At 40.6% G+C, this 23865-nt stretch overlaps 1 protein-coding gene across 2 annotated transcripts; it reads right to left on the reverse strand.

Moving 5' to 3' along the window:
- Positions 1-361: 361 nt before the first annotated feature.
- Positions 362-23865, reverse strand: ASNS (asparagine synthetase (glutamine-hydrolyzing)). Of its 2 annotated transcripts, XM_006929201.5 has the most exons (15): positions 23708-23865; positions 22455-22561; positions 18940-19015; positions 17282-17379; positions 14052-14323; positions 9603-9840; positions 8504-8689; positions 8143-8244; positions 7356-7483; positions 6174-6300; positions 3585-3691; positions 3027-3127; positions 1669-1750; positions 1426-1581; positions 362-707 (listed from the first exon to the last, which is right to left on the reverse strand). In XM_006929201.5, the coding sequence occupies exons 5-15, from the start codon at positions 14298-14300 to the stop codon at positions 498-500; spliced, it is 1686 nt and encodes a 561-aa protein (XP_006929263.1). In that variant the 5' UTR covers positions 14301-14323; positions 17282-17379; positions 18940-19015; positions 22455-22561; positions 23708-23865; the 3' UTR covers positions 362-497. The 2 variants fall into 2 exon arrangements, with proteins under 2 accessions (XP_006929263.1, XP_023106138.1); XM_023250370.2 differs by lacking the exons at positions 17282-17379; positions 18940-19015; positions 22455-22561; positions 23708-23865 and adding an exon at positions 16675-17051.

Here is a 23865-nt window from a genome sequence, read left to right on the forward strand (position 1 = left end):
CTGACTGTCCCTAACAATCTGCTGATCTCAGATCTAGAACAGTAGTTCCAGAAGAGGTGTTGGCTCCACCAGAAAAATGAAAATATGAATTACTGTCTTACAAGAGAGAGCTGTCAGGGACGTCCACGACGGACTCAGCACCACAGAGCCTGCCTCGCCAGCTGCTGTGAATACAGAAAGAACAGAGAGGGAAGCTGTGAAAAGGCCACGCTAAGAGGAGGCAAGGACTCCTGCAAATGACAGGCTGCTTCCTCCTTTCCTAAGCTCACTCTCTACCTTCCTGGGATACAGTAAAAGCTGCTCAGTTGCTAGCTCCCTCTAAGGAAGGGGCTGTATGAATATAAATGACTATAGCACTGTGTCAGATTCAAGACTTTTATTTTTTTCCATGCCCAACAAGCCGGAATGGTTGATGCTCATTGCTCCCCCTCCTGCCCCCAAGCCCCCTACTCATCACAGGAGGAATGTCTCCTTTCACTGGATAGCTCAGATGGTGCCTAGGCTTTGGCGGCTGACTTGTAATGGGCCAGAGTGCGGGCAGAAGGGTCCGTGGCATTGATCCACTTGGGCATCCAGTAATGGGTCAGCCAGTCTGCCCGGCCTGGGTAGTGGCGTTCAAAGATTTGACGGTAGTAATAGCCTTCCTTAGTTTTAGGAGTATTGAAGGGAAATTTTTGGGCTGCAGTCGCCATCATTGTATCATCAACCTGTAAGAATATAAGTTCAAAATGGCTCTGTTAAATGGCATAGAAACACTTGTATTTAATGTGGCTTCCCAACAACAAAAGATATAAAAAGGCATGACTGTAAATTGTGCAAGAGACCCTTTGAATCACCCATCACTTAGAAAATGCTAAAATACAATAATAGACACAGCTGCAGCAACTTTCAAGGAACATTTCTGCGAATAATTTTAATACACGGTGGCGCTGAGTGTTTTATGACTAATAATGTCTGGCACCCGGCAGGTGTTAAATGTTAAATGAAGGTCAGTGATGATTGGTAAGTCTCTTCTCTTGCTCTTTGAATTTTAGATGCTACTATATAATCCTTCATGCTACTTAAATCTTATGAAATTCTTTTTTTGTTTGTTTGCTTTTTTTGAGAGACAGAGCACATGAGCAGGGGAGAGGCAGAGAGAGAGAAGACAGAATCCCAAGCAGGTTCTGCACTGTCGGGACAAAGCCTGATGCGGGGCTTGAACTCACAAACCATGAGATCATGACCTGCACTGAAACCAAGAGTCAGATCCTTAACTGACTGAGCCACCCAGGTGCCCCAAATCTTATGAAATTCTTATAAAACTCTTGTTTACAGGGAATTTCTCCTACAGACACAAAATTTAAGTGAAATACAAAATTGACAGTGATTGCCATTCTACATCCAAATTGTCCTATGCCAGAAAATATTTTAAAGACCTTATACCTGATGTTCAACATATTCCTGTAAAATCCTAAACCAGGAATTCTTAACCGAGGTTATTCCATCACTGAATGCTTCTTTTGGCCGCCAGAGAATGTCTTTAGGTATTAGATTGGAGTCCTCAAATGTCTCTCTCAGGAGATGTTTTTCTATCCCATTCTGACATGAAAACAAAGGAATGGCAGTAAAAATTCCAAATACATTTAATAGCAATAGACAGTTTTCATCGTGCATTGATTCACCTACCTTGGGAGTTCTCATATCTGGGGGCAGAGACAAGTAATAGGAAGAAAATCGATGATCCAGGAAAGGGACGCGCAATTCAAGGCTTAAAGGGGAAAAGAAAAATCAAAATCAAAATGGATATTTAGTGCCTGTCCTTTTAGATTCTCCTTGAGTTTCTTAGCAATTCAACTAGCCTCTACGTAATGTTAAGGCTAAAAGTCATTTTTAGGGTCCTCCTGACTATCCTTTACTACTGCGTGAGTAGCAAAAATCTTCATTCCCAACAATATGTATTACCTCATCTAGAGAGTGAAACAAACGGAAAATAATTTTACTTTCCCTTCTGTAAACAATTAAATGCACATCTCAAAGAGCAGAAAATGGTAAACATGAGTGATCTGATCATTAAGAACGTACTTTTCCTATACCTGACTCAAAGTTTTTTCTTGGTGAGGCCATCTCTTGTCCTATGGAAAACTAAAGAATTCAGAATTGTTTACTACTAAATGATTTACATACAACATGCAGTATATACCCCTGTTCCACAGTGTTTCATCAAAGGCCACGTCGTGTTTCCTGAATCCTGGTGACTCTGGTTAAGGCAAATGGATAATAACCATGGATTCAGTTCCTTCCCCACACCATATCTATTTTCTAATCTAAGTGTGATTTCGTAGAAGCAACTAAAATATTTAACGTAGTTTATCACCTACAGTAAGAGTTCTGAATTCTCCAACATGACTCTAAAAAGTGAAAACTTCAGGCAACCAGAAATAGAGAAACCTGTTTATAATCTAATCAACCCTCCCGGCTCTTCATTGCCCTGTGCCCGCGCAGGGTCACCACAGTATCAAACAGGTGTGGTAGGCACTCAACACTTGTCACAGGGGCTGTGTCAGCTTTAACTTCTCTTAAAAAGTCTTAAAAAGAGCAGCACCTGCCTTCCCTTTCGGTTGTTCTGATGGTAGCAGAGTGTGGCTGTGCTTTAAAGACGAAGTCCATCTAAAACAACCTACAGTCTCCTCACCAATACCAGAACAGTGCTTTGAGACAAGCTTCGTTTTCTCTATCGAAGTCGTACTTTGTGGGGCACCTGGGTGACCCAGGGGGTTAAGTGTCTGACTCTTGATTTCGGCTCAGGTCATGATCTCACAGCTGTGAGAGCCCCAAGTTGGGCTCTGTGCTGGCCGTGGAGCCTGCTTAAGATTCTCTTTCTCCCCCTCCCCTGCTCACGTGTGCATATAAACTCATGCTCTCTTTCAAAAAACAAAAAGTCATACTTTGCACAAACGTATAATCAACTGAAAAAAGTAATTGGCCATTGAGCTTTTTGATTTTTGAGGCTGTCTTAACTATTGCTTCTCAAACTACCGAGTTACCCGTGGGCAGCAGTAGTGCGATCTGCCCGCAGAACGTCGAACAAGTAGAGTTCCTTCAGAAGCCTCTCGCTCTCCTCCTCGGCTTTTTCAGGAGAAGGAGCCTGTTTTATAAACAGGTGGAGTTACAAATACACCAACAGCTTTGCTTGTGCACACATAACAGTGTTCATTTCTCTTTCCCATATTCCAGCTCTAGTGGGAGTAAGACGGAAAGCTAAACAAAGTTTGGGGAAGGGGGGTCCCTACTTGCTAAAACAGGCCTTCCTGCACACCAAACAGGTAGCTGTCAGGCGATAAAATGGACGCCCAGGGCAGTAACCAGGCTGCCACAGGGGATTCAGAAAAGTCAGACTCCCGATTCTCCTGCTTCACCAGTTCTGAAAAATGGAGATTATCTCACATTAAGACTTCTTCCCCCCCCCCCCAAAGAAATACAAAGCAGACACTATCAGTTTTCCTCACATACGTCACAAGATACTCAAGCGTTAAGACAGACGAGAGCAAACAAACCACTTTTCTTCACCCAGCACCAATATCCCTCCATGTCAGAAAACTTACCTTGTGAAAATATATGTAACCCTGCGTAAGCTCATCTGAACCTTCTCCAGAGAAGATCACCACACTATCTGTGTTCTTCCGAATATACTTGGAGACTAAGTACATACCTTAGTAGACAAACAGAAATTGTTGATGTCAACATAACTGGCCACCAAAAATGTCTCGTATTTAGCTTTTGGAAACAATGATGTTTTACTTAGACTTGAACTCTGTATTAATAATGTAGTTTCCAAAATAATGACCTTTTATCTATAAGCTAATTTTTATATACTTTACCCAGAAGTTGTACGGTTGCAATGAAACAGCCCAAAATCATTCCACAATTTTACCTATTTATTAAAAAAATTTTAATGTTTATTTTTGAGATGGGCAGAGAGAGGGAGACACAGAATCTGAAACAGGCTCCAGGTTCCGAGCTGTCAGCACAGAGCCCAATGCAGGGCTCACACCCAAGAATCAAAAGATCATGACCTAAGCCAAAGTCAGACGCTCAACCGACTGAGCCACAGCCACTGTGCCCCTTATTCCACAATTTTATATACGGGTTTTAAAATTGTAATGCTTTTAGACCAAGAATATCCACCTTAGAACTCTGACAAACTGAACAATGACAAATATCTAAAACAAATTCATAACTTTCATACCAATATTATCATACAAAAATAATAAAAGTTGGGAGTTTTGGTAGTTCAGGCTTTTCTTTCCTAACACCAAATTTCACAGGTGGTTAAGAATACTATGTAAATTACTAAAAGAGAGCCATTGGTTCCGGCTGCAAATCTATGTAAACCAGTATTTGTTCTTTATCATTTTTTTCATGATCACCGATCTAGGAAGACTTTTTAGACATTTTTTCGTAATTGCCTTCTCAATGAAATATGAGTACTGGATATACTACAAATCTATTTATATAGTGTGGCCCTTTGGAAGCCCACAGGCCACTGTATACAGAAAATTCTTTTTTACACTCCAAGAACCAATTTAGTTCTCTTGTGGGCAATATCACCCCTGTGGTAATATTCTCATGCCCTAAACTTTGCAATGGAGTCTTCTCAGATAGATTCTGAGTCTCTTAAAAGAGAGACATATCTCAGCCAGTAGCACATTAGAGGCTCAACGACACTGGAGTATACTTCTGATCTTGCCATATATCCACAGGACAAAATTAGCATTGCTTGCTGGGCAGTAATAGTTATTGATTGATAAGTCATATGATAGAATAGTTACCAAAGTATATATGAGTATTCCTTACATAAATTAGTTACAACACAGACCTATTTCCTTATACAGCCCAAGAAACTATATGCAGAGAAATTGGGGAGTGAGGAGTGCAGAAATGTGCATCTATTCTTTGGAGAAATATAAATACAGATCTTCCTCGACTTACACCCTGATAAACCCACTTAAGTTGAAAACATCATCAAATCCACCTAACCTACTGAACATCATAGCTGAGCCTAGCCTACCCCAAATGTACTCAGAACACTGACATTAGCCTACTGTTGGGCAGGATCACAGACCACAAAGCCTACTTGGTAATGAATGGTGCACTGAGCATCTTATGTAATTCACTGACCCTGTACTAAGAGTGAAAACCAGAATGGGTGTGGGTACAGAATGGTTATAAGTGTTTCAGTTGTTCAACCTTGTGATCACTTGGCTGACTGGGAACTGCAGCTCAACTGCCCAGTATCGAGAGAGAGAGAGAGAGAGAGAGAGAGAGAGAGAGAGAGACGGACAGAGAAAGAGAAAGAGAGAATCCTTTGCATGGCGTTAGCCCAGGAAAAGATCCAAATTCAAAAGTCAAAGTAAGGGTTCTGCTGAATGTGTATTGCTTTCACACCCTCATAAAGTCGAAAATTGTTCAGGTCAAACCATGGTAAGTAAAGGACTGTCTGTAGGGACACCATAAATGGGGGAGTTTATGTGTTTATTTCCTCTCACTCCAAAAGAGATTGGGGGAGGGGTGCCTGGGTGGCTCAGTCAGTTAAATGTCCGACATCGGCTCTGGTCATGACCTCACAGTTTGTGAGTTCAAGCCCCACGTTGGGCTCTGTGCTGACAGCTCCGGGCCTGGAGCCTGCTTCGGATTCTGTGTCTCCTCCTCTCTCTGCCCCTCCCCTCCTCACACTCTGTGTTTGTCTCTCAAGAAATGAATAAACATTAAAAAATAAATTAAAAAAAAAAAGATTGGGGGAATTCTTAAATGGTCTGGTCTTAAAATAGTGCTGACCTAAGAGTTTTATTTGCATTCATTCTTAAGTATTGTTTTTTAAACTGTTGTTCGAAATAATCTTTTATACCTTATACTCTTTTCAGGATTAAAAATCTTTTAGAGGGGCACCTGGGTGGCTCGGTCGGTTGAGCATCCGACTTCGGCTCAGGTCACGATCTTACGGCTCATGAATTCGAGCCCCGTGTCGGGCTCTGTGCTGACAGCTTGGAGCCTGGAGCCTGCTTTGGATTCTGTGTCTCCCTCTCTCTCTGCCCCTCCCTCACTTGCACTCAGTCTCTCTCTATCTCTCTTAAAATAAATAAACATTAAAAAAAATTAAAAAAAAATCTTTTAGATACTGTAAAATACCTTACCTACTGAAGCACGTACTGTTGTAATATCATAAGTTTCCAAGGAAAATATGACTTCATCCAGGACCTGAATGCCTTCCTCAGAATTAAAGAGGACTTCATGGTGTTCACTTCCAATGTGATTTGCCACCTGATTATTTAAGAAATATCCATATACTTGTTATAAGCACTGCCCTTGAAAATGAAACATGAATACTGTCATGTCACAACATGTTATAAATTAATAATAGTGAAAAACAAATCAGGCAAAATATGAGGAAATGATTCTCTAGTCACCACATACACAGCCCAGTTAGGTTTCCTGGCCTCCCCCAGTCTCTGCCCTGACTTGACCAAGAGGTAGACAGCCCATCAGCTCTTCCCACTCCAAGACTTCAACCTAACTGTCCACAGGCTTCCAGTGAGTTGTGTCCCCCCCACCCCCCACTTAAGTTCCCTCACCCACTTCCTCCCTCTCTAGTCCAACATGGCCCCACTCTAACCTCAGCCCCCTATTGGCCCTCCATCGATGGTTTATGTTACATTCAGGATGTTATTCCTAAGGGAAATGCCTTCCCCTCATTCTTTTTTCTGTGGCTGTTTTGGATTCTTTTAGCCTTGATCAACTTGCTTTGACACTGCACTCATCCATTCCCTGTAAATTCTGCCAGAGTAGGAACAAAGTCTCCCAAACACGGAATGTGTATGTACAAGGTCCTCTCTGCCCATAATCCTAAACACGGTGCTTTATAAGAAATGAAAACAGCTAACATTTACAAAGTACTTACTACAGGCTATGCTCTATCCTATGCACTTCATGAATTCTATCATTTTCACCTTGACATTATCCCATAGTAGATACTGTCATTCCCATTACATAAGTGAGGAATCGTATGTTGGAGGTAGGATTTGAGACCAGTAGTCTGCTCCAAAGCATGCAGTCACAACCACTGTACCATTACTTTCAAAACGACAGAATTATTATCACAGGGTTTTTATGAGGATTGCATGAGCCTTAGTAGAAGTACCCAGAGGACAGTGTATGACACACTTGATACTCAACAATGCATTTCATTTTATTTTAATACATTTAACTTAAAACAATTACCTGAGTCAATACAGCATAAGTACAGAATCATTAATTAGTGGCTAGATTTTTATCCTTATGTCTGTCCCAATTACATAATGGGCAGGACGGTGTCTTACCTTTCTAGCAGCGAGTAAATCAGTACTGTCTTCCATGCCAATCGCAAATGTCTGGAGAGGGTACTGTACTTGAGCCTCTTTTAGCTGCTTCAACAGGGTGGCAGCAACCAAACTGGAATCTAAGCCCCCTATGAGCAAGACGGGAAGTACACTGGCTATACGCCATGCTTACGAGAAACAGATATGATTTACAATCCCAGTAAGCACCAAGATTAGAGTTTTGCTATTTAAAATCCCCAACTTTTAGGGGCGCCTGGGTGGCTTAGGCAGTTACGCGTCCAACTCCTGATTTCGGCTCAGGTCATGATCTCGCGAGTTGTGAGATTGAGCCCGTGCTTTGGGCTCTGTGCTTGATGGCATGGAGGCTGCTTGGGATTCTCTCTCTACCCCTCTCTCTGCCCCTCCCCCACTTACACACGCTATCTCTCAAAATAAACAAAATTTAAAAAAAAAATTTAAAAATCCCCAAGTTTTATAAACCGAAAATCAACATTATGAAAAATCTAACACATAACCTGACATAATGATTACAGTACTTGAATTGGTCAAAAGTCACCATACACAATTCTAAAAAATGTTTATTAGCTCACTCATACCAATAATTAGAATGTAACCTGAAGCTGCTCTATTGCCATGAATATTAAATGCAGCTTACAGAAAACATTTTTGTCCTATAATGGAGGAAAAATTAAATCATAAATATTTTATAGTCAAAATCTTAGGGATAGCTACAAATCATTTACTTAAATATGTGCTAAATATAATTGGGCTTTTTAATAGACTTCACCTGATAAAAGGCAGCCAATCCTTCTGTCTGTCATTAAGCGTTTCTTTATGGCATTGTCAAAAAGGATCCGGAGGTTGTTCTTCACAGTTTCTAGCTCAAAACCTATAAACACGTAAAGCAAATCAACAGTTCCAGAAAATCTTGGGCTGAATTATTTACTGAAACAAGGCAGACAATCATCTATCAATCATGATGACACCTGCTCCAGGGTGGAATTTGCCAAATCCCCATGTGCCACCTCCAAATTAAATAGGAAAGAGCTCTTCTGATTTGAACCATTCCAATGACAAGAAAGTAGCACTTTTTTTCCCCTTTGGGAGAGACAGGAGGGGAACAGGCGGGTGGACGTTCGCTTTGTTACCTGGGAAGAGTTTCTCCACATTGTCATAGAGCGCATGCAGGGGCTCATCTCTACAGTGATGATATTTGACCATTTCCACTGATGCAACTTTGCCATTCGGCTTTAAATCCAAAACTTCATAGTGTCCTGGGAGAAAAGGCTCCACTTTTAAAAAAGGAGTTGTGGAGTGTTTCAAGTTAACAAGACCTACAAATTCAAAACGATAATTTTACTCAAGATACAATTCACCATTACTTACTATCCTCTCAATTCCTGTTTATTCCCCCTTTTTGATATAAACACATGTCCATTATATAAGCAAAATAGGGAAGAATGAACCCAAATGCTACCACCTACTTACTAGAGAGAGAACAGTGGTAGAGATGTACCCTAAGGTTACACTGATTTCTAGTAGTTCAAAGTAATAAGAAGATCCCCAACATTCAATTTCTTCTTCCTGACTGGAATTTCAGATCAAGAAAATCTATTTTCTATAAGAAAAGACATATTAAGCAAGAAGATGGACTTGAAATTGCTACTGTTATGATACCCTGGCAGTCATTTCTTTGTCATCACTGAGGTATGTTAAGGAAACAGCCATGATTTCTGGTCCTTGAACAAGCAAAATGATCCACTATGAGGTAATGGCAGAACTAGTTATTATATACTGTGTGTTAAACAGTATAATCTAAATTTCTTCAAAAGTTTTCACAGGGAGTAAACAACCTGGCATCACCATGATCTCTGATTAAAAACCAGTGTTTTATTGTAAATGGGAACAGCCTATCTAAATGCTCATTACGAGTCACAATTTGAGTTTGTCAGCCCAGTCATCTTCTGTGTCAGACTGAATTCAAAGATCAGATCGGACCCAGATTCCTGCCTAGCAAGCGGACCTCAAGAGAGCCACACAACCCCTATGGGGGATGAGGATTAATTAAAAAGTTTCAAGCAGGGAGGACCATCAACCGATTAGTTTTTGACACGCTATTCTAAAAGCATTGAGAAACAGTCACTCGAAAACTTCTGGACTGCCCAGCATAGGATTTGCAAATATGATCAAGAGGAAAACACAAAACCAGAGTAATAATGAATACCTACAGACAAATTCTATCATTACCTTTAGCTTCTGAACACACAGCCAAAAATCCATCTTCCGTCATGGCTTTAAACAAAGGCCTGACTCCATAAGTATCTCTGCCCAGGAACACTTTCTTATTGGCAGTATCCAGCAAAATAAATGCAAACACCCCATCCAACATGCAAACTGTTTGCTCAATTCCTCCTTTGTCGTAAAGATGAAGGATTATCTCACCATCCACTTTGGTCTGGTATTCAAATTCAAAATGGTGTTGCATCTTGTGAAAGCAATAGCAAAATAAAAATGTTAATGTTACAGTCCTTGTGCATCCACTAATAATTTTTTGTTGCAAAGTTGCTTCAACATTTCTATGTTCGATAATCACGCACCTTATTTAGAAGAATCATGGCATTATCAAAATACAACTCGTTTGAACTTACAATTCTGCTCATTCGTTACAGCATAAAGCTAAATGTGCACATTTTAGTTGCCTTCTGATAAATGAAAAGCAGAGGCAATGTAGCAAAACAGTCATACATATCAGGAAGGATAGGAATGCCCATTATACATGTCCTATGTCTATAATACATGTATGTTTACATCTGTATGTCAGTTAAGCAAAGAGGTTGCAATGACACTAAAAATGTGTCTTCCCCAACTGTAATATTTTGGTTTGGGAATATAGGATCAGCTGAGGTTTTTCCATTTCAGTCTCAAAGACCTGCCTATGAAAATGGAAAGTAAAAGGACACACACAGTTGGTACTATTCCCTGACGAATGGCTCCATCACAATGATGAAGACACACGGTCCAGATAAAGCTGATGGCCCCCCGGGGGAAGCCTAGAATATTCAGTCTTCCCACCATTGCAGTGGCATTAAACTACTTCTCACTAATAGAGAAAATGACAGGGGAGCTTTAGTAGTCCACGTGCCCCAAGAGCTCAGCAAAGTGACCATCATGACCATTCAGCACAGAGGGAGAGGGCCTGATTACATTACGCTGGGCTCTGGCTCTCCATCACCACTGGCCAACTAGGAGGGGGAGAAATCCTTGGAGTTGCTCTTTCTTTGTGCTTACTCCTATTTTTGGCTTACCATGGAGAGAGAAGAGGTTCCTATAAACAAAATCACGGGGAAATCCTGGTTAAGTTTAAACATTCAGAACATGTTTTTAAAATTCACAAAGCAGGGGCGCCTGGGTGGCGCAGTCGGTTAAGCGTCCGACTTCAGCCAGGTCACGATCTCGCGGTCCGTGAGTTCGAGCCCCGCGTCAGGCTCTGGGCTGATGGCTCGGAGTCTGGAGCCTGTTTCCGATTCTGTGTCTCCCTCTCTCTCTGCCCCTCCCCCGTTCATGCTCTGTCTCTCTCTGTTCCAAAAATAAATAAACGTTGAAAAAAAAATAAAAAATAAAATAAAATTCACAAAGTAAATCTATATGTCTGTATATGGCTGACCGCCCCTCCCCCGTTCATGCTCTGTCTCTCTCTGTTCCAAAAATAAATAAACGTTGAAAAAAAAATAAAAAATAAAATAAAATTCACAAAGTAAATCTATATGTCTGTATATGGCTGACCTATAAACATGCTTCACAATCACGCTCACTCTATCACTTGTGAAACTTCTGTCTATAAGCACTCACAGAATGACCCAAACCATGGGCTCTGGCTGCCTCGAGGGACTATAAAGCCACTTCCTGTTGACCTCTCCCTCCTCTGAGAGAGATCAGGGGAGATCCTGTCACTAGCAGGTGGGGTTTGGAAGCAGTCTTTTGCTTGCCTTTTTGCACTTACGTATCGGAAGAATAAATATACCCCCCAAAGCATTCAGTGATTTCAGTAAGCAACAGCTTCCCAAATCTATCCTCCACTACTCTCATCACTGCTCTTTGGCTAAATCTTGCAGGTAACTTACTGGTTAATGATTCCCATGTTCCACTTTGCACTCTCCTGAAATCACACTTAGGTAAAAGCTGCACTTAGAGGGCATCTGGGTGGTTCAGTCAGTTAAGTGTCCAACTTTTGATTTCAGCTCAAGTCATGATCTCAGAGTTTGTGAATTCAAGCCCCACACTGGGCTCCGCACTGACATTGCAGAGCCTGCTTGGAATTCTCTCTCTACCCCTCCCTCCCCTCTCAAAATAAATAAACTTAAAAAAAAAAAAGCTGTACTTAGATAAAAGTCCCTGTATCCTGCCACCATCCAGAAATCACACCGCCACTTGACCTGCTGGTTGCAAGCCCCTGATGATCCCTGTAGAGAGAGAGCCTCCTCTCTGCCCCAGCCTTTACTCAGATTCCTCCTCTCCTTCATTTATTCTTCCTCCACACCCAGCACATCTCTAGCTGGATTTTATTAGAGGTAAATTTTTTTTCATCAAAAAAAAAAAAAAAAAAAAAAAGGAGGGGCTTTGGAGCTTATGTTGTAATGTCCTTTATACAGATGTAAAATGGCCATCCTCCTCATCAACAGATTTCTGGCTGCTCACGCAACAGAAGCTTAGATGATTGGTAGATGCAATGGAATTTCTATGCTTTTGAAAATACAATATATTTGGTAATTTAGAATAAAAATACTTGTGAAATATTTACTATTTTGTAACTTTTCAACAAAATATATAAAAGCAGCAATGTTGTTCAAGTTACACAAGGTATTTCCTATCTGATTTAAGGTGAAAGGTTAATATTGCCAAAATACAACCTAGCATTCTCGTGTGTATGGCACTAACTTGGCTTGGTAAGAAAGAAGTCTTACCTCCTGTAAGTACCTCCTGTACTCTCACTAGCTTGAAATTCCATTCTTACTTTTCGTGTTCACCATTTCATCTCCAAGCACCTAGAAAAATCATGCCTATATACTCTTAATAAATGTCTGAAAGGAATCTGCTGAATAACCATAAAAACTTTTCAAATGAGAAGCCTATTATTAAAAGTAATCTTATGAGATGACACACAATGGTAAAAGCTATTGTCCAGAGATAAAAATGTCCTAATGGTGGCTAGAATATAAATACCTCCCCATGAATGACAGATGTATATCAAGACTCAAAAAATACCAAGGAACCTAACAACTAAATGTATGAAGTATGAATGCTATCAGGCTTCAACAAAACAAAGCAGCTATAAAGACATTTTTGTGACACTTGCAGAAATTTAATTTGAACTCAATATTAGATGATCTTATTGATTCTTGGGTTTAATAGTATTGGTATTAGGTAGAGGATGGCCCTCATTTTTAAGAGATAAGTGCTTGCATATTTAGGAGTAAAGTGTCATGATATCTGCAGTATACTCTAAAATGATTCAGCCCAAAATTAAATGCCTAGGTGTATATACAGAAAGAGAGCAATAGAGCAAATACGGCAAAACATTAACAATTAAATAACCTAGGTTCTATTTGTTCTATTTTTTTTTTTGGTTCTTCTTTTTTGTTCTTTTTTATATGTTTTAAATTTTCAAAATTACAAGTTGGGGAGGAGGGTGGCAAACAAAAAATAACTTGGAAATTTTGCATTAAAAAATTTATGAAACACTAGCCAAATAATTCCAGATTGGAAGGTTCTTAGCCAGTTTGGCTCCCTGGGGTCAGAATTTCCACCCCCTCACCACTCTCATCCTGAGTAAGCTTTCACCAGATTAGAAAGCTGTTCCAATTTTAATACTGCTAAAAAAATCACTCCTTTCACTCTTCTGTCCTGTGGCTCTGTTTAAGTGCAGTCAGTACACAGTAGCAATAAATGTCATAAGGGCAGCATTATATAAAAGCTACCAGTATGATTACCTCCAAACTATTAAATTCCATACCTGCCCTAAAGTCCTCCAGTCTCCCTACTCTTAGAATGATATTCCAACTCCTTGCCGAGTCCTGCTTGATCTGGTCGTGCCCTGCCCACCTACCTACCCCTTGATCACATCTGACAATCCCAGGGCTGCTTCCTACCTCGGGGCTTCTACACATGCTATTCCCCCAGCATGAAATGCTGTTCCCAGCCCCACTAGTTGATCATTATCCATTAGGTCTCAGTTCAAGTGTCAGTTCCTCAAGAGGCCTTCTCTGACCACCCTTGCTGACATTGGATCTCCCATATTATTTTTTTTTTTTGTCCAGAATATCTATCCTATGTACAAGGATTTTTTGTCTTTTTTTATTTTTAATGGAATAAACTCCATCAGAGTGCAGACCTATGTCTCATACTTGCTACTGTATCCCCAGTACCAAACACAGGCTCTAATTAATATTCAAATTCATGACAGGAAAAAAAATTCTAAGAGTTAAAGAATTATAATCTTCATTTTGTCTTTTTTTTGTGACCAGGCCATTTGAACTCCTTGTGCATCTGTGCCCTATCTCTCTTTAGAATTGGAGCAAATGAGGTAATGAACATGGAAACTGTGTGAAAAGTAAAAAGCTTTATACAAAATATATAAAATTATTACAACCAACTAGCCCTGAGGTTTAATCACATCCAGATATCTTCTGGTTTATTTACCTTCTTGTGGTTGTAGATTTCACCGTTGTAACAAAGCCACAAATAAGGATATTTCTTCACTCGGATTGGCTGCATTCCAAATAGCTGGTCAACCACGGCCAACCGATGAAATCCAAAGCAGCAGTTGGTGTATCCATTGACATTCTCAAAGCGAAATGCATCTGGACCCCTGTGTGCAATCTTCATAGCACTCAGACACTGAACAGAAAGGCAGTCATCACTGCCAAAGAGGGCCCAAATCCCACACATGGTGCAATGGAGCTAGGGGCTCTCTATGGAGAGAAAAGCAGACCAGTTGAATATTCAATATCCAAGTCTGTATTAAATCTTGATTCCAAAAACTGGCATAAACTACTTCAAAGACTGATATTTAAACCATCTGATCTATAGCATTAGGCTGGCAGGCACACAGGAGTTGAGACTGATTTAATTGATTTACAAGTATTCAGAAAAGATGCATGACCTTCACATCCAGCCGGCTAAAGCAGTTAGCACCCCGTCAATGCCTGCATCTCTCTCACCTTGGACCTTGGCTCACCTGAGCCGGAGTAGTCAGGCCACATTCTAGGTTTACTTCCAAGATACAGATATACATGCAGGCTGGCTCCAACCTAGTGAGAGGTCCCTGTCCCATTCTCTCCATCCCAGAATGTCAGAAGCCCTCAAAAATCCAATAGACTCCCCAGATTACTACTACAGTCCCCTCTCGGGACTCCTGACAATTAAATGTCCTCTCTTTACCTGTAGTAACTACACGTAGAGTATAGCAGGTAAGAAAGATCACACATACTGCTCGTGTAATGTTAAGATACATAGCTATTACAAGCATTTCACAACTTCTAGTTTACCTCTAAGTGATTTATTCAAATGTGATAAAAGAAATTCTAAAGAGACAAAAGGCATGTTATCTGACATTAGATACCCTGGATCGATTACAAAAAAAAAATTTTAAGTTGACAGAGATACATAGTGTTCACCATCAAAATGTCCTAAATGACAAAAATGTCCTCAAATACTTTTGTCTCAAAGCTGCTTTGGTCCATAAGAAAGCAAAATAGGTGGGATATAAACAGCAAGAACATCTCTGAAAAACAAGCTGGCCATCCCTACAGGCCAAGAAGCAAACAAATAATTCCTGTGAATGGTACTTTGCAATTTTATATTCTCAATTGTGAAATAAAGTGTTTTTATTTAGATGCTGCCAACTCAAAACAGCTATTTTACCAAAATAACTTGGAACTATTTGGGTTTTTTTAAATGCAAATTTGCAGTGGATGCCTAATTTGAAACAAAAATCATATATAAATATATATAATATAAGTATATTATATATAACATAAATATACTATATAAAATATACATAGAATACATATGTTGTTTCAAGTTACATCAATCACTTTGAGCAATCCTCTGAGGACATGCACAGCTAAATGAACCAAACCTTTGTTTGGCCTTTTAATGAGACCATATCAAATTAATAAAAAATGATAGTGATTCCAACAACTTGGAAATGAAGTAGCACATGTTCTATGCAGTCCCTTCCATGAACCTGGCAAATAGCCTCTAATGAGATATTTGAGATTTAGGGGGAAATTCACTTAGATTGAGGTGAGAGGACTACTGATAAGCCATCTATCTTTGACTCCATACCAATGAAAAATGGGCTGAGACAGTACTTTAAAAATCACAAGAGGTCGTCATTAGTGAATCATTTCCCTAAGTCTTCCTAATGCTGCTTAGTGAATCCCATTATTAAGCCTGTTATAGGAAACACACACTAAGCACTAAATCAGAGGGGAAAGACCGGCAACACATATTAGGGAAAGACGGGCAACACACTTCTCCAGCAGGAAATAGCAAGTTAAAACTGTTATCTATTTTTGTTGGAATCAGTCTCACTTGCAAAGGTCCTATTTGCAATGCTTTTTCCAACTGCTGTTACCGCTCCCAGTAATTTTCCCTATTTCCTCATAAACTTCTAGGGCAGTGCTGTCCAGTAGAAATGTGAGCTACATATGTAATTTTCAATGTGCTGGTGGCTCCATTAAAAAAGTCATGAGAAAATGGGAAGTTTTTAAATCTATTTTAACACAATGTACTAAAAGATAGTATTTTGACAGGTAATCAGGCATAAAAGTTATCGACAAGATATTTTATATTGCTTTTCTCTACTGAAGTTAACATCTGGCGTATTTTATACTTACCCAGACCTTGATTCGGACTAGTCTGCCTTCGAAGTTCTCAAAACAGTTACATGTGTACTCAATTTGTGCTGATCCAATGCATTTAATTTCTATGCTATTTACCAACCACTTCAATTTCACCATCTCGTTTTATTTTTACCTTAAGATATCAGCAACCAACTCCTGGACAGGTTCAAGACCTAAATTACTTCTAAGTAATCTTAAAGGAACGTAGCCAATCAATGGGGGAAAAAAAAAAGAGTTAGGGGTCCTGTTAAATTGTTACTCAAGTACCCAGGAAGAAGAAATAATGTAGACCAAGGGCACAGAAGAAAACTGTCCTTTTATTGAAAATAGTAACATTAATCTGAAACCAGCCCTACAGAACAGACAGATATCCACTGAGAAAGGCATGTTCATTCATTTGCTTTTTCGCATACCGAGCCGCCTGTCGCCCTGAACAGTTGTCTTCTAGGCAGGATTTGCTCATTAAGTCACTTGTTGAGTCTTGCAGTCTGGCTGGGGGGTGGGGCAGGGAGAGGGAGATGGTGGGACCAGTGGTGAGGGGCTAAGTACAGACCCTTAGGCTTGGACCTACAGCCTTGAGACCAGGACCAAGCGATTGTGTGTCCCGAAACTCCGACTGCACCCCAGCCACGTGCACCCTCTGGCCAGTCCGCAGCAGGGCCCCCGGACTGCAAAATTTTCCACAGGCTTCGATGCAATGTAATTTTTAAAAACAGTAAGATTTACAAGGGCCAACGTGGGCTGCAACCCGGCCTCCCCTCTGCCTTCCACTTGATCCCAACCTCTGCAGGGCCAGACTGGGGTCTTTACCCTGCAGCTGGCTCCCCTGTGCGCAACAATCGGCCCCGCCCCCTTTACGGGTGGGAGCCGCAGAGCCCTCCGGCGCCCGGATCAGCCTCTGCCCACCAGTGTGCTAGCCAGACTGCCGCGCATCCTCCTCCTTCTCCTTCCAATCCCCCTTCCGGAGCGGCCCAGGGTACCCTGGAAGGACTCTGCACCCCGCAGCAGGGCCTGGCTTACCTGGGATCCAGTGGGTGGAGTGACCAAGGTGCCAGGTAGGGGCTGCAGCTGGCGGGCGGGGCGGCCGGGCGTCCTCTCACTTTATACTGGCCTAGCTCCTGTAATGCGTGCGGGAAGTTTCATCATGTTTGTGAGGACCAACCAGCGCGTAGGGGCGTGGCCCACAATGCAAGACCTTGGAGGCAAGGAGGGGGGAGGGCGGAGGAGGAGCAGAGAACTAGAGGAGGAATTGCTGCGTTCCAGCTCCTTAAAGTGTTAGTGCACCTGCTGAAGGATTGCCTAAGAGGTCTAGCCAGGTGCCCCACTGACACTGAGGGTTATCTTACCCGCTGTTCTGACAATTAGGGGGCCTTCTGCACTTGGTTTGTTCTTGGGGAAATCAACACCAAATTGATGGCCGTGTCCCCCCTACAGCACATCTCCCTGCAGATCCTTAACTGCAAAATTTTTAGGAGTACACGTATCCCCCGCTTTTCGAAAGTTCATGTTATGCCACCTTGCTTTTACAGAAGACGCACATTAGACCCTCATGTGGTACTAATTCAGTTAGTTTTTGCTAACTGAAAGAAATCCGAAGAGGATGTTTGCTTTTAGGGGAAAAGGTGAGAAATGAAAATAGCGTTCCGTATTGATTTCGTAGCTGGCCATTTAAGGAGGCAGCAAGCGAGTGGCACTGCCAAGTTCCTTCCCCAGGACTACACTCTGTGTCGTGGCGCCATGGCTTTGAACACTGTCTCTGAGCATCTGCGCTTTGTCTGTATTTTGTGCATGCATTAGCAGGATGTGCCCTAGGTATCAGAAAGGCCTAGCAGAGGTTATTTTTTGCGTCTGAGAAAACTCAGATTTTTCATGTAAATTAATGGTAACTGATTCTTCATTTTATGTCATTTCAGCTTATGAAATGTTTCCTAGGAACACTCTACTTTGAAATAACAGGGAAACCTGTACTTTAGTTTCTCCGTAACTACAAAGAGAGCATCTAGTACATAAGATGGATACAGAAATATTTGCTCTATTAATAAATAATGGGGCAGGTAGGAAGAGCTGGAAGGATACGATCCTTTTATTAACTACAAGGTAGATTTCATTATGTCTTGTACCTCAGACATAATTAAATTTCTCCCATCTCTGGATCTATAGCTCGGTGTATTTGTGTTCTGTGTTGGATCATCATCAAACTTTGTGATGTGGTTATATTCTCCTTCGACTAGATTGGCATCTTCCTGGTTGTGTTGACTTCACCTTTTGAGTCTCACTATCAGCTCAGTGGATACCACTAGCTAGATTCTCAAAACCTGCATTCAATACAATTTGATTCCTCATCACATTTTGTTGTTGACCAATTTCACTTTCAGGCAGGAAAGGATGGAATTCCAGTCTGAATTTTACCACTAACCACTTCTATGACCATGGGCATGTTTTATAATCTCTTTAGGTTTCCCTCTTTGAAAAGAAAGTGGAGATTACCAGGGGTCCTTCCAGCCTTGAAATTGTAAGCACTAAAGTGATGAGAGTTCTTAGAGCCATAGCACCCAAGGAGGAAATTTTTTTTCCATCCCCATAATATCAATCTGTCTTGCTGAAGCTCAGAATAACTTTTCAATGTGTATATTTTTACATTAGGCCCAGTTAGAAGTAAATTGCCCAAATTCACTCACCTGATACTTACAGATCCAGGATGTGAAATCAGGTTTGTCTGGGTCCATGGGGCATCCTCTTTTGATCAAATTCTGCCTGTAGAATAGATAGACAAGAAGAGCTGGCTGGGTCATACCAGAGATACTGACAGAGAGCAAGGAGCTGACATAGCCTCTCTTATTTTTGCTAAACATGAAAGATTTGCATTCAGGATTAAATAAATTTTACTCTCCAGATTTCATCCCCGTTCCTATATTGGAGCATTACCCTAAAATTTGTATTATCTGCACTAAGAGTTTGAAAGGGGAGACTCTCCATTTGAATTTTTTTTAATGTTTATTTATTTTTAAGACAGAGACAGAGCACAATGAGCAGGAGAAGGGAGGAGAGAGAGGGAGACACAGAATCCAAAGCAGGCCCCAGGCTCAGAGCCTGATGCGGGGCTCAACTCATGAATGGCAAGATCGTGACCTGAGCTGAAGTCAGATGCTTAACCAACTCAGGTGCCACTCAGGGGCCCCTGACACTCTCCACTTTATAGGCATTGTTGAACTGGTACCACTAGGTTCTTCAATTTGTTATGCAATACAGGGAAAGACTTGTCGTCAGAAACCAATTTTTTCCTTTTTTTTTTCATTTTAATTCCAGTTAGTTAACCTACAGTGTTATATTTGTTTCAGGTATATAATATAGTGATTCAACATACCGTATATCACTCTGTGCTCATCATGACAAGTGCACTCCTTAATCTCCCTCACCTACTTCACCTATCTTCCCATCCACCTTCCCTCTGGTAACCACCAAACTGTTCTCTATAATTAGGAATCTGTTTGGGGGCACCTGGATGGCTCAGTCAGTTAAGCATCTGACTCTTGATTTTGGCTCAGGTCATGATCTTGCAGTTTGTGGGATCGAGCCCCATGTCGGGCTTCGCACTGACAACGTGGAGCCTGCTTGGGATACTTTCTCTCCATCTCTCTCTCTCTCTCTGCCCCTCCCCTACTAATGCTCTGTCTCTCTCAAAATAAATAAATAAACTTAAAAAGATTTTTTTAAAGAATCTGTTTCTTGTTTTGTCTTATTTTCTTCTCTTTGCTCATTTGTGTTCTTAAAATTCCACATATGATTTAAATCATATGGTATTTGTCTTTCTCTGACTTATTTTGCTTAGCATTATTCTAACTCCATCCGTGTTGGTGCAGATGGCAACATTTCACTTCTTTATGGCTGAATAGTATTCCATTCTATATCAACATCTTCCTTATCCATTCATCAGTTGATAGACACATGGGCTGCATCCGTATCTTGGCTATTGTAAACAATGCTGCTATAAACATAGGAGTGCATGTGTTTCTTTGAGTTAATGTTCTTATATTCTTTGAGTAACTACTCAGTAATGTATTGCTGGATCATAAGGTAGTTCCGTTTTTAACATTTTGAGGAACCTCCATACTGTTCTACACAGTGGCTGCACCAGTTTGCATTCCAACCAACAGTGCAGTGCACGAGTGTTCCATTTTTTCCACATCCTCACCAACACCTTTATTTCTTGTGTTGTTGATTTTAGCCATTCTGACAGGTGTGAGGTACTATCTCACTCTAGTTTTGATTTGCATTTCCCTGATGGTAAGTAATGGTGAGCATCTTTTCATGTGTCTGTGGCTATATGGATGTCTTCTTTGGAGAACTGTCTGTTCATGTCTTCTGCCCATTTTTATCAGATTATTTGTTTTGTGGCATTATATAATTTCTTTACATATTTTGCATACTAACCCTTTACTAAATATGTCATTTGCAAATACCTTCTCCCATTCTGTAGCATGGCTTTTAATTTTGTTGATTGTTTCCTTTGTTGTGCAGAAGTTTTTTATTTTGATGTAGTCCCAATAGTTCGTTTTGCTTTTGTTTCCTTTGCCTCAGGAGACCTATCTTGAAAGAAGTTGCTATGGCTGATATCAAAGAAGTTACTGCTTGTGTTCTTGTCTAGGATTTTTATGGTTTCATGTCTCACATTTAGGTCTTTAGTCCATTTTAAATTTATTTTTGTATATGGTGTAAGAAACTGGTCCAGGTTCATTCCTCTGCATGTTGTTATCCAGTTTTCCCATCACCATTTGTTAAAAGACTGTCCTTTTCCCACTGAATATTCTTTCCTGCTATGTTTACGATTAGTTTATTATATAGTTGTGGGTCCATTTCTGGGTTTTATATTGTTTTCCATTGATCTATATGTCCATTTTTGTGCCAGTACCATACTGCCTTGATCACTACAGCTTTAAAATATAACTTGAAGTCCAGAATTGTGATCCCTGTAGCTTTGCTTTTCTTTTTCAAGACTGCTTTGGCTATTTGGGGTCTTTTGTGGTTCCATACAAATTGTACGATTTTTTGTTCTAGCTCTGTGAAAAATGCTGCTGGTATTTTGATAAGATTGTATTAAATGTGTAGATTGCTTTGGGTAGTATAGACATTTTAACAATATTTGTTCTTCCTATCCAGGAGAATGGAATGTCTTTCCATTTCTTTGCGTTGTCTTCAATTTTATCAGTGATTTATAGTGTTCAGAACACAGGTCTTTTACATCTTTGGTTAGGTTTATTCCTATGTATCTTACTATTTTGTTTTATTTTATTTTTTTTAATGTTTATTTATTTTTGAGACAGAGAGAGACAGAGCATGAACGGGGGAGGGCCAGAGAGAGAGGGAGACACAGAATCGGAAACAGGCTCCAGGCTCCGAGCCATCAGCCCAGAGCCTGACGCGGGGCTCGAACTCACGGACCGCGAGATCGTGACCTGGCTGAAGTCGGACGCTTAACCGACTAAGCCACCCAGGCGCCCTTCTTACTATTTTAAGTACAAGATTCCTTTTAGAATCACAAAAAAAAAAAAGTCTCTCTTGACCTCACCCCACCAAATAGTGTGTTTTTAGTCTTCCTTTGATAGAGAAAACATAGCACCGTGATAAAAATAAAACAAAACACCCAAGAAGTTATCAAGGCTTCATACCACTCTTAAATAAATGTCTATTTTACTGGTCACATCAGCACCAAGATAAATAAATAGTAAAATGTGTAAGACATACTAAGAACAGACTACAGTCAATACTCGTAGACTACACAGGTTCGATATCCCCCTAAGTTACATTCCCAACTAGTTTACAAACTGCCAAGAATATAAATTCCACACAGAGCATGTACTGAACACTTAGTAATTGACAGGCAAAAGCAAAGATGACAGCTGACTCAGTTCAAAGGTTCCTCAGTGCCCTAAAGTCTTTAGCAAACTGACTTTGCTGCATCCTAATCTACATAAAATGTCTGAAACCTGAGAACAACCTAGGAAAGAAGATCTTCTATCCACATTGTACAGATGTAAAACTAAGACTCAGATAAGTTGAAGGATTTAGCCAGTCTGAATTACGTCATCACAACTGCACATAATCATAAACTGAATCATATTCATAATCATATAAAACCCAGAGACGATTTCCCTTACCCCCCACCCCCACGATTTATGTAGTAAAAGACAGATACCTGATATGTTACGTAGTGTTGGTTGTGCTGAGTATCTTCCACTTGTCCCTCCAGAGTCACTCCATGCTTCCTCCCTTCACTTTGTGTCCTGGCTCCCTTGCCCTCCTCTTGTCATGGAAGTGTCCAAAGGGAGACGCAGAGGTTAGAAGGGAGAGGTCTCAGGGTGTTTCTTCCCCAAGCTCCTGCACCCCCACAGAACTCCTCTCCTAAAGCCCACAGCTCCTGCCACATGGCCTTCTCTATAGCACAGTCTCCTCAGATTCCAGGAACTGCTCCTTCCTCTTCCCCTTTAGGCTTAGCCCGAGGCACCAAACCATCTTGCTTTTCTTGAATCCTGTCCACACTTCTGTAATTAGTGTCAATTCGAGTGTGACATCTGCTTCCTATCAGAACCCTGCCCAATACATTGATCTAGGATATAACAGAGGACGCAACGGATTTAACTAGGTAGAAAATGATTCATATGTTCTCTTAATTATTAGACACAAATGAAAACTAAATTATGTGGCCTATTTTCCCACATCTTACCCACCCCTCTATTGAAACCTCACTCTAAAAGCAGCCCGGAAGCATTTAACATTCTGTGACCTGAGTCACTGAGGAATCAAATAAAATCTTCCTCTGTCAAGTAAAACCTTTAGGCTGGTTCCCCATCCCAAAAGTATAATTGACAACACAAGATTGCATTTGTTCAGCCCTGAGAGCATTAGTTAAAGTCTTTAAAATTCTTTTAAATACTAAATTCATTTTTCTCAATTTTTTTTTGTAGATTGATCCATTTTCTAGAATTAAAAAAATATATAGTAATAAAATAACCAGCCACATAATGATAGCTACCCTTTGGGATTCATTGATTTTAAAATGTATATAATAATAAAAAAGCTTCATTGATATTAAAACACTATAAAATGAAGTCGCATTTTATTCAACCCAATGTACCTTTGTAAAAGTTTGTTGATGAGTTTGACATATTTATGGTCTATAGAAAATGGTATCAAACCATTCAGATTTGCCAACCCCTGTCATAACTCCAAAGCTACCCAGGAGACCATGACTCACATGTTAGGTAACAGTGACTTAGAATTCCAACGAATTTATAAGCCCATCCTCTCACCCCCCCAAACAGAAAATGTTTCCAAAGCAGGCCACATGGTTAGCCCTTAACCTAAACACCAGATGAATTATCAGCAATAGTGTCACCTTTAGATCCCAGTAACCAGAACCATCGAGCTTTTCACTGGACATGAACTTACCCACTCAGGGAGGAGTTTAGGATGCCACCATGGGGGAGCTCTCAAGGCACAGGACGGAGTCGGAGTGAGACAAAAAATAGCTGGAGCCTCCATTTGATCTCTTGTTCTGTCCCATAAACGTTAGCCACAGGCCTTCTCAGCAGCTTATGATTCCATTT

This window comes from Felis catus, chromosome A2 (genome assembly GCF_018350175.1).
Source record: "Felis catus isolate Fca126 chromosome A2, F.catus_Fca126_mat1.0, whole genome shotgun sequence".
Lineage (NCBI taxonomy): Eukaryota > Metazoa > Chordata > Mammalia > Carnivora > Felidae > Felis > Felis catus.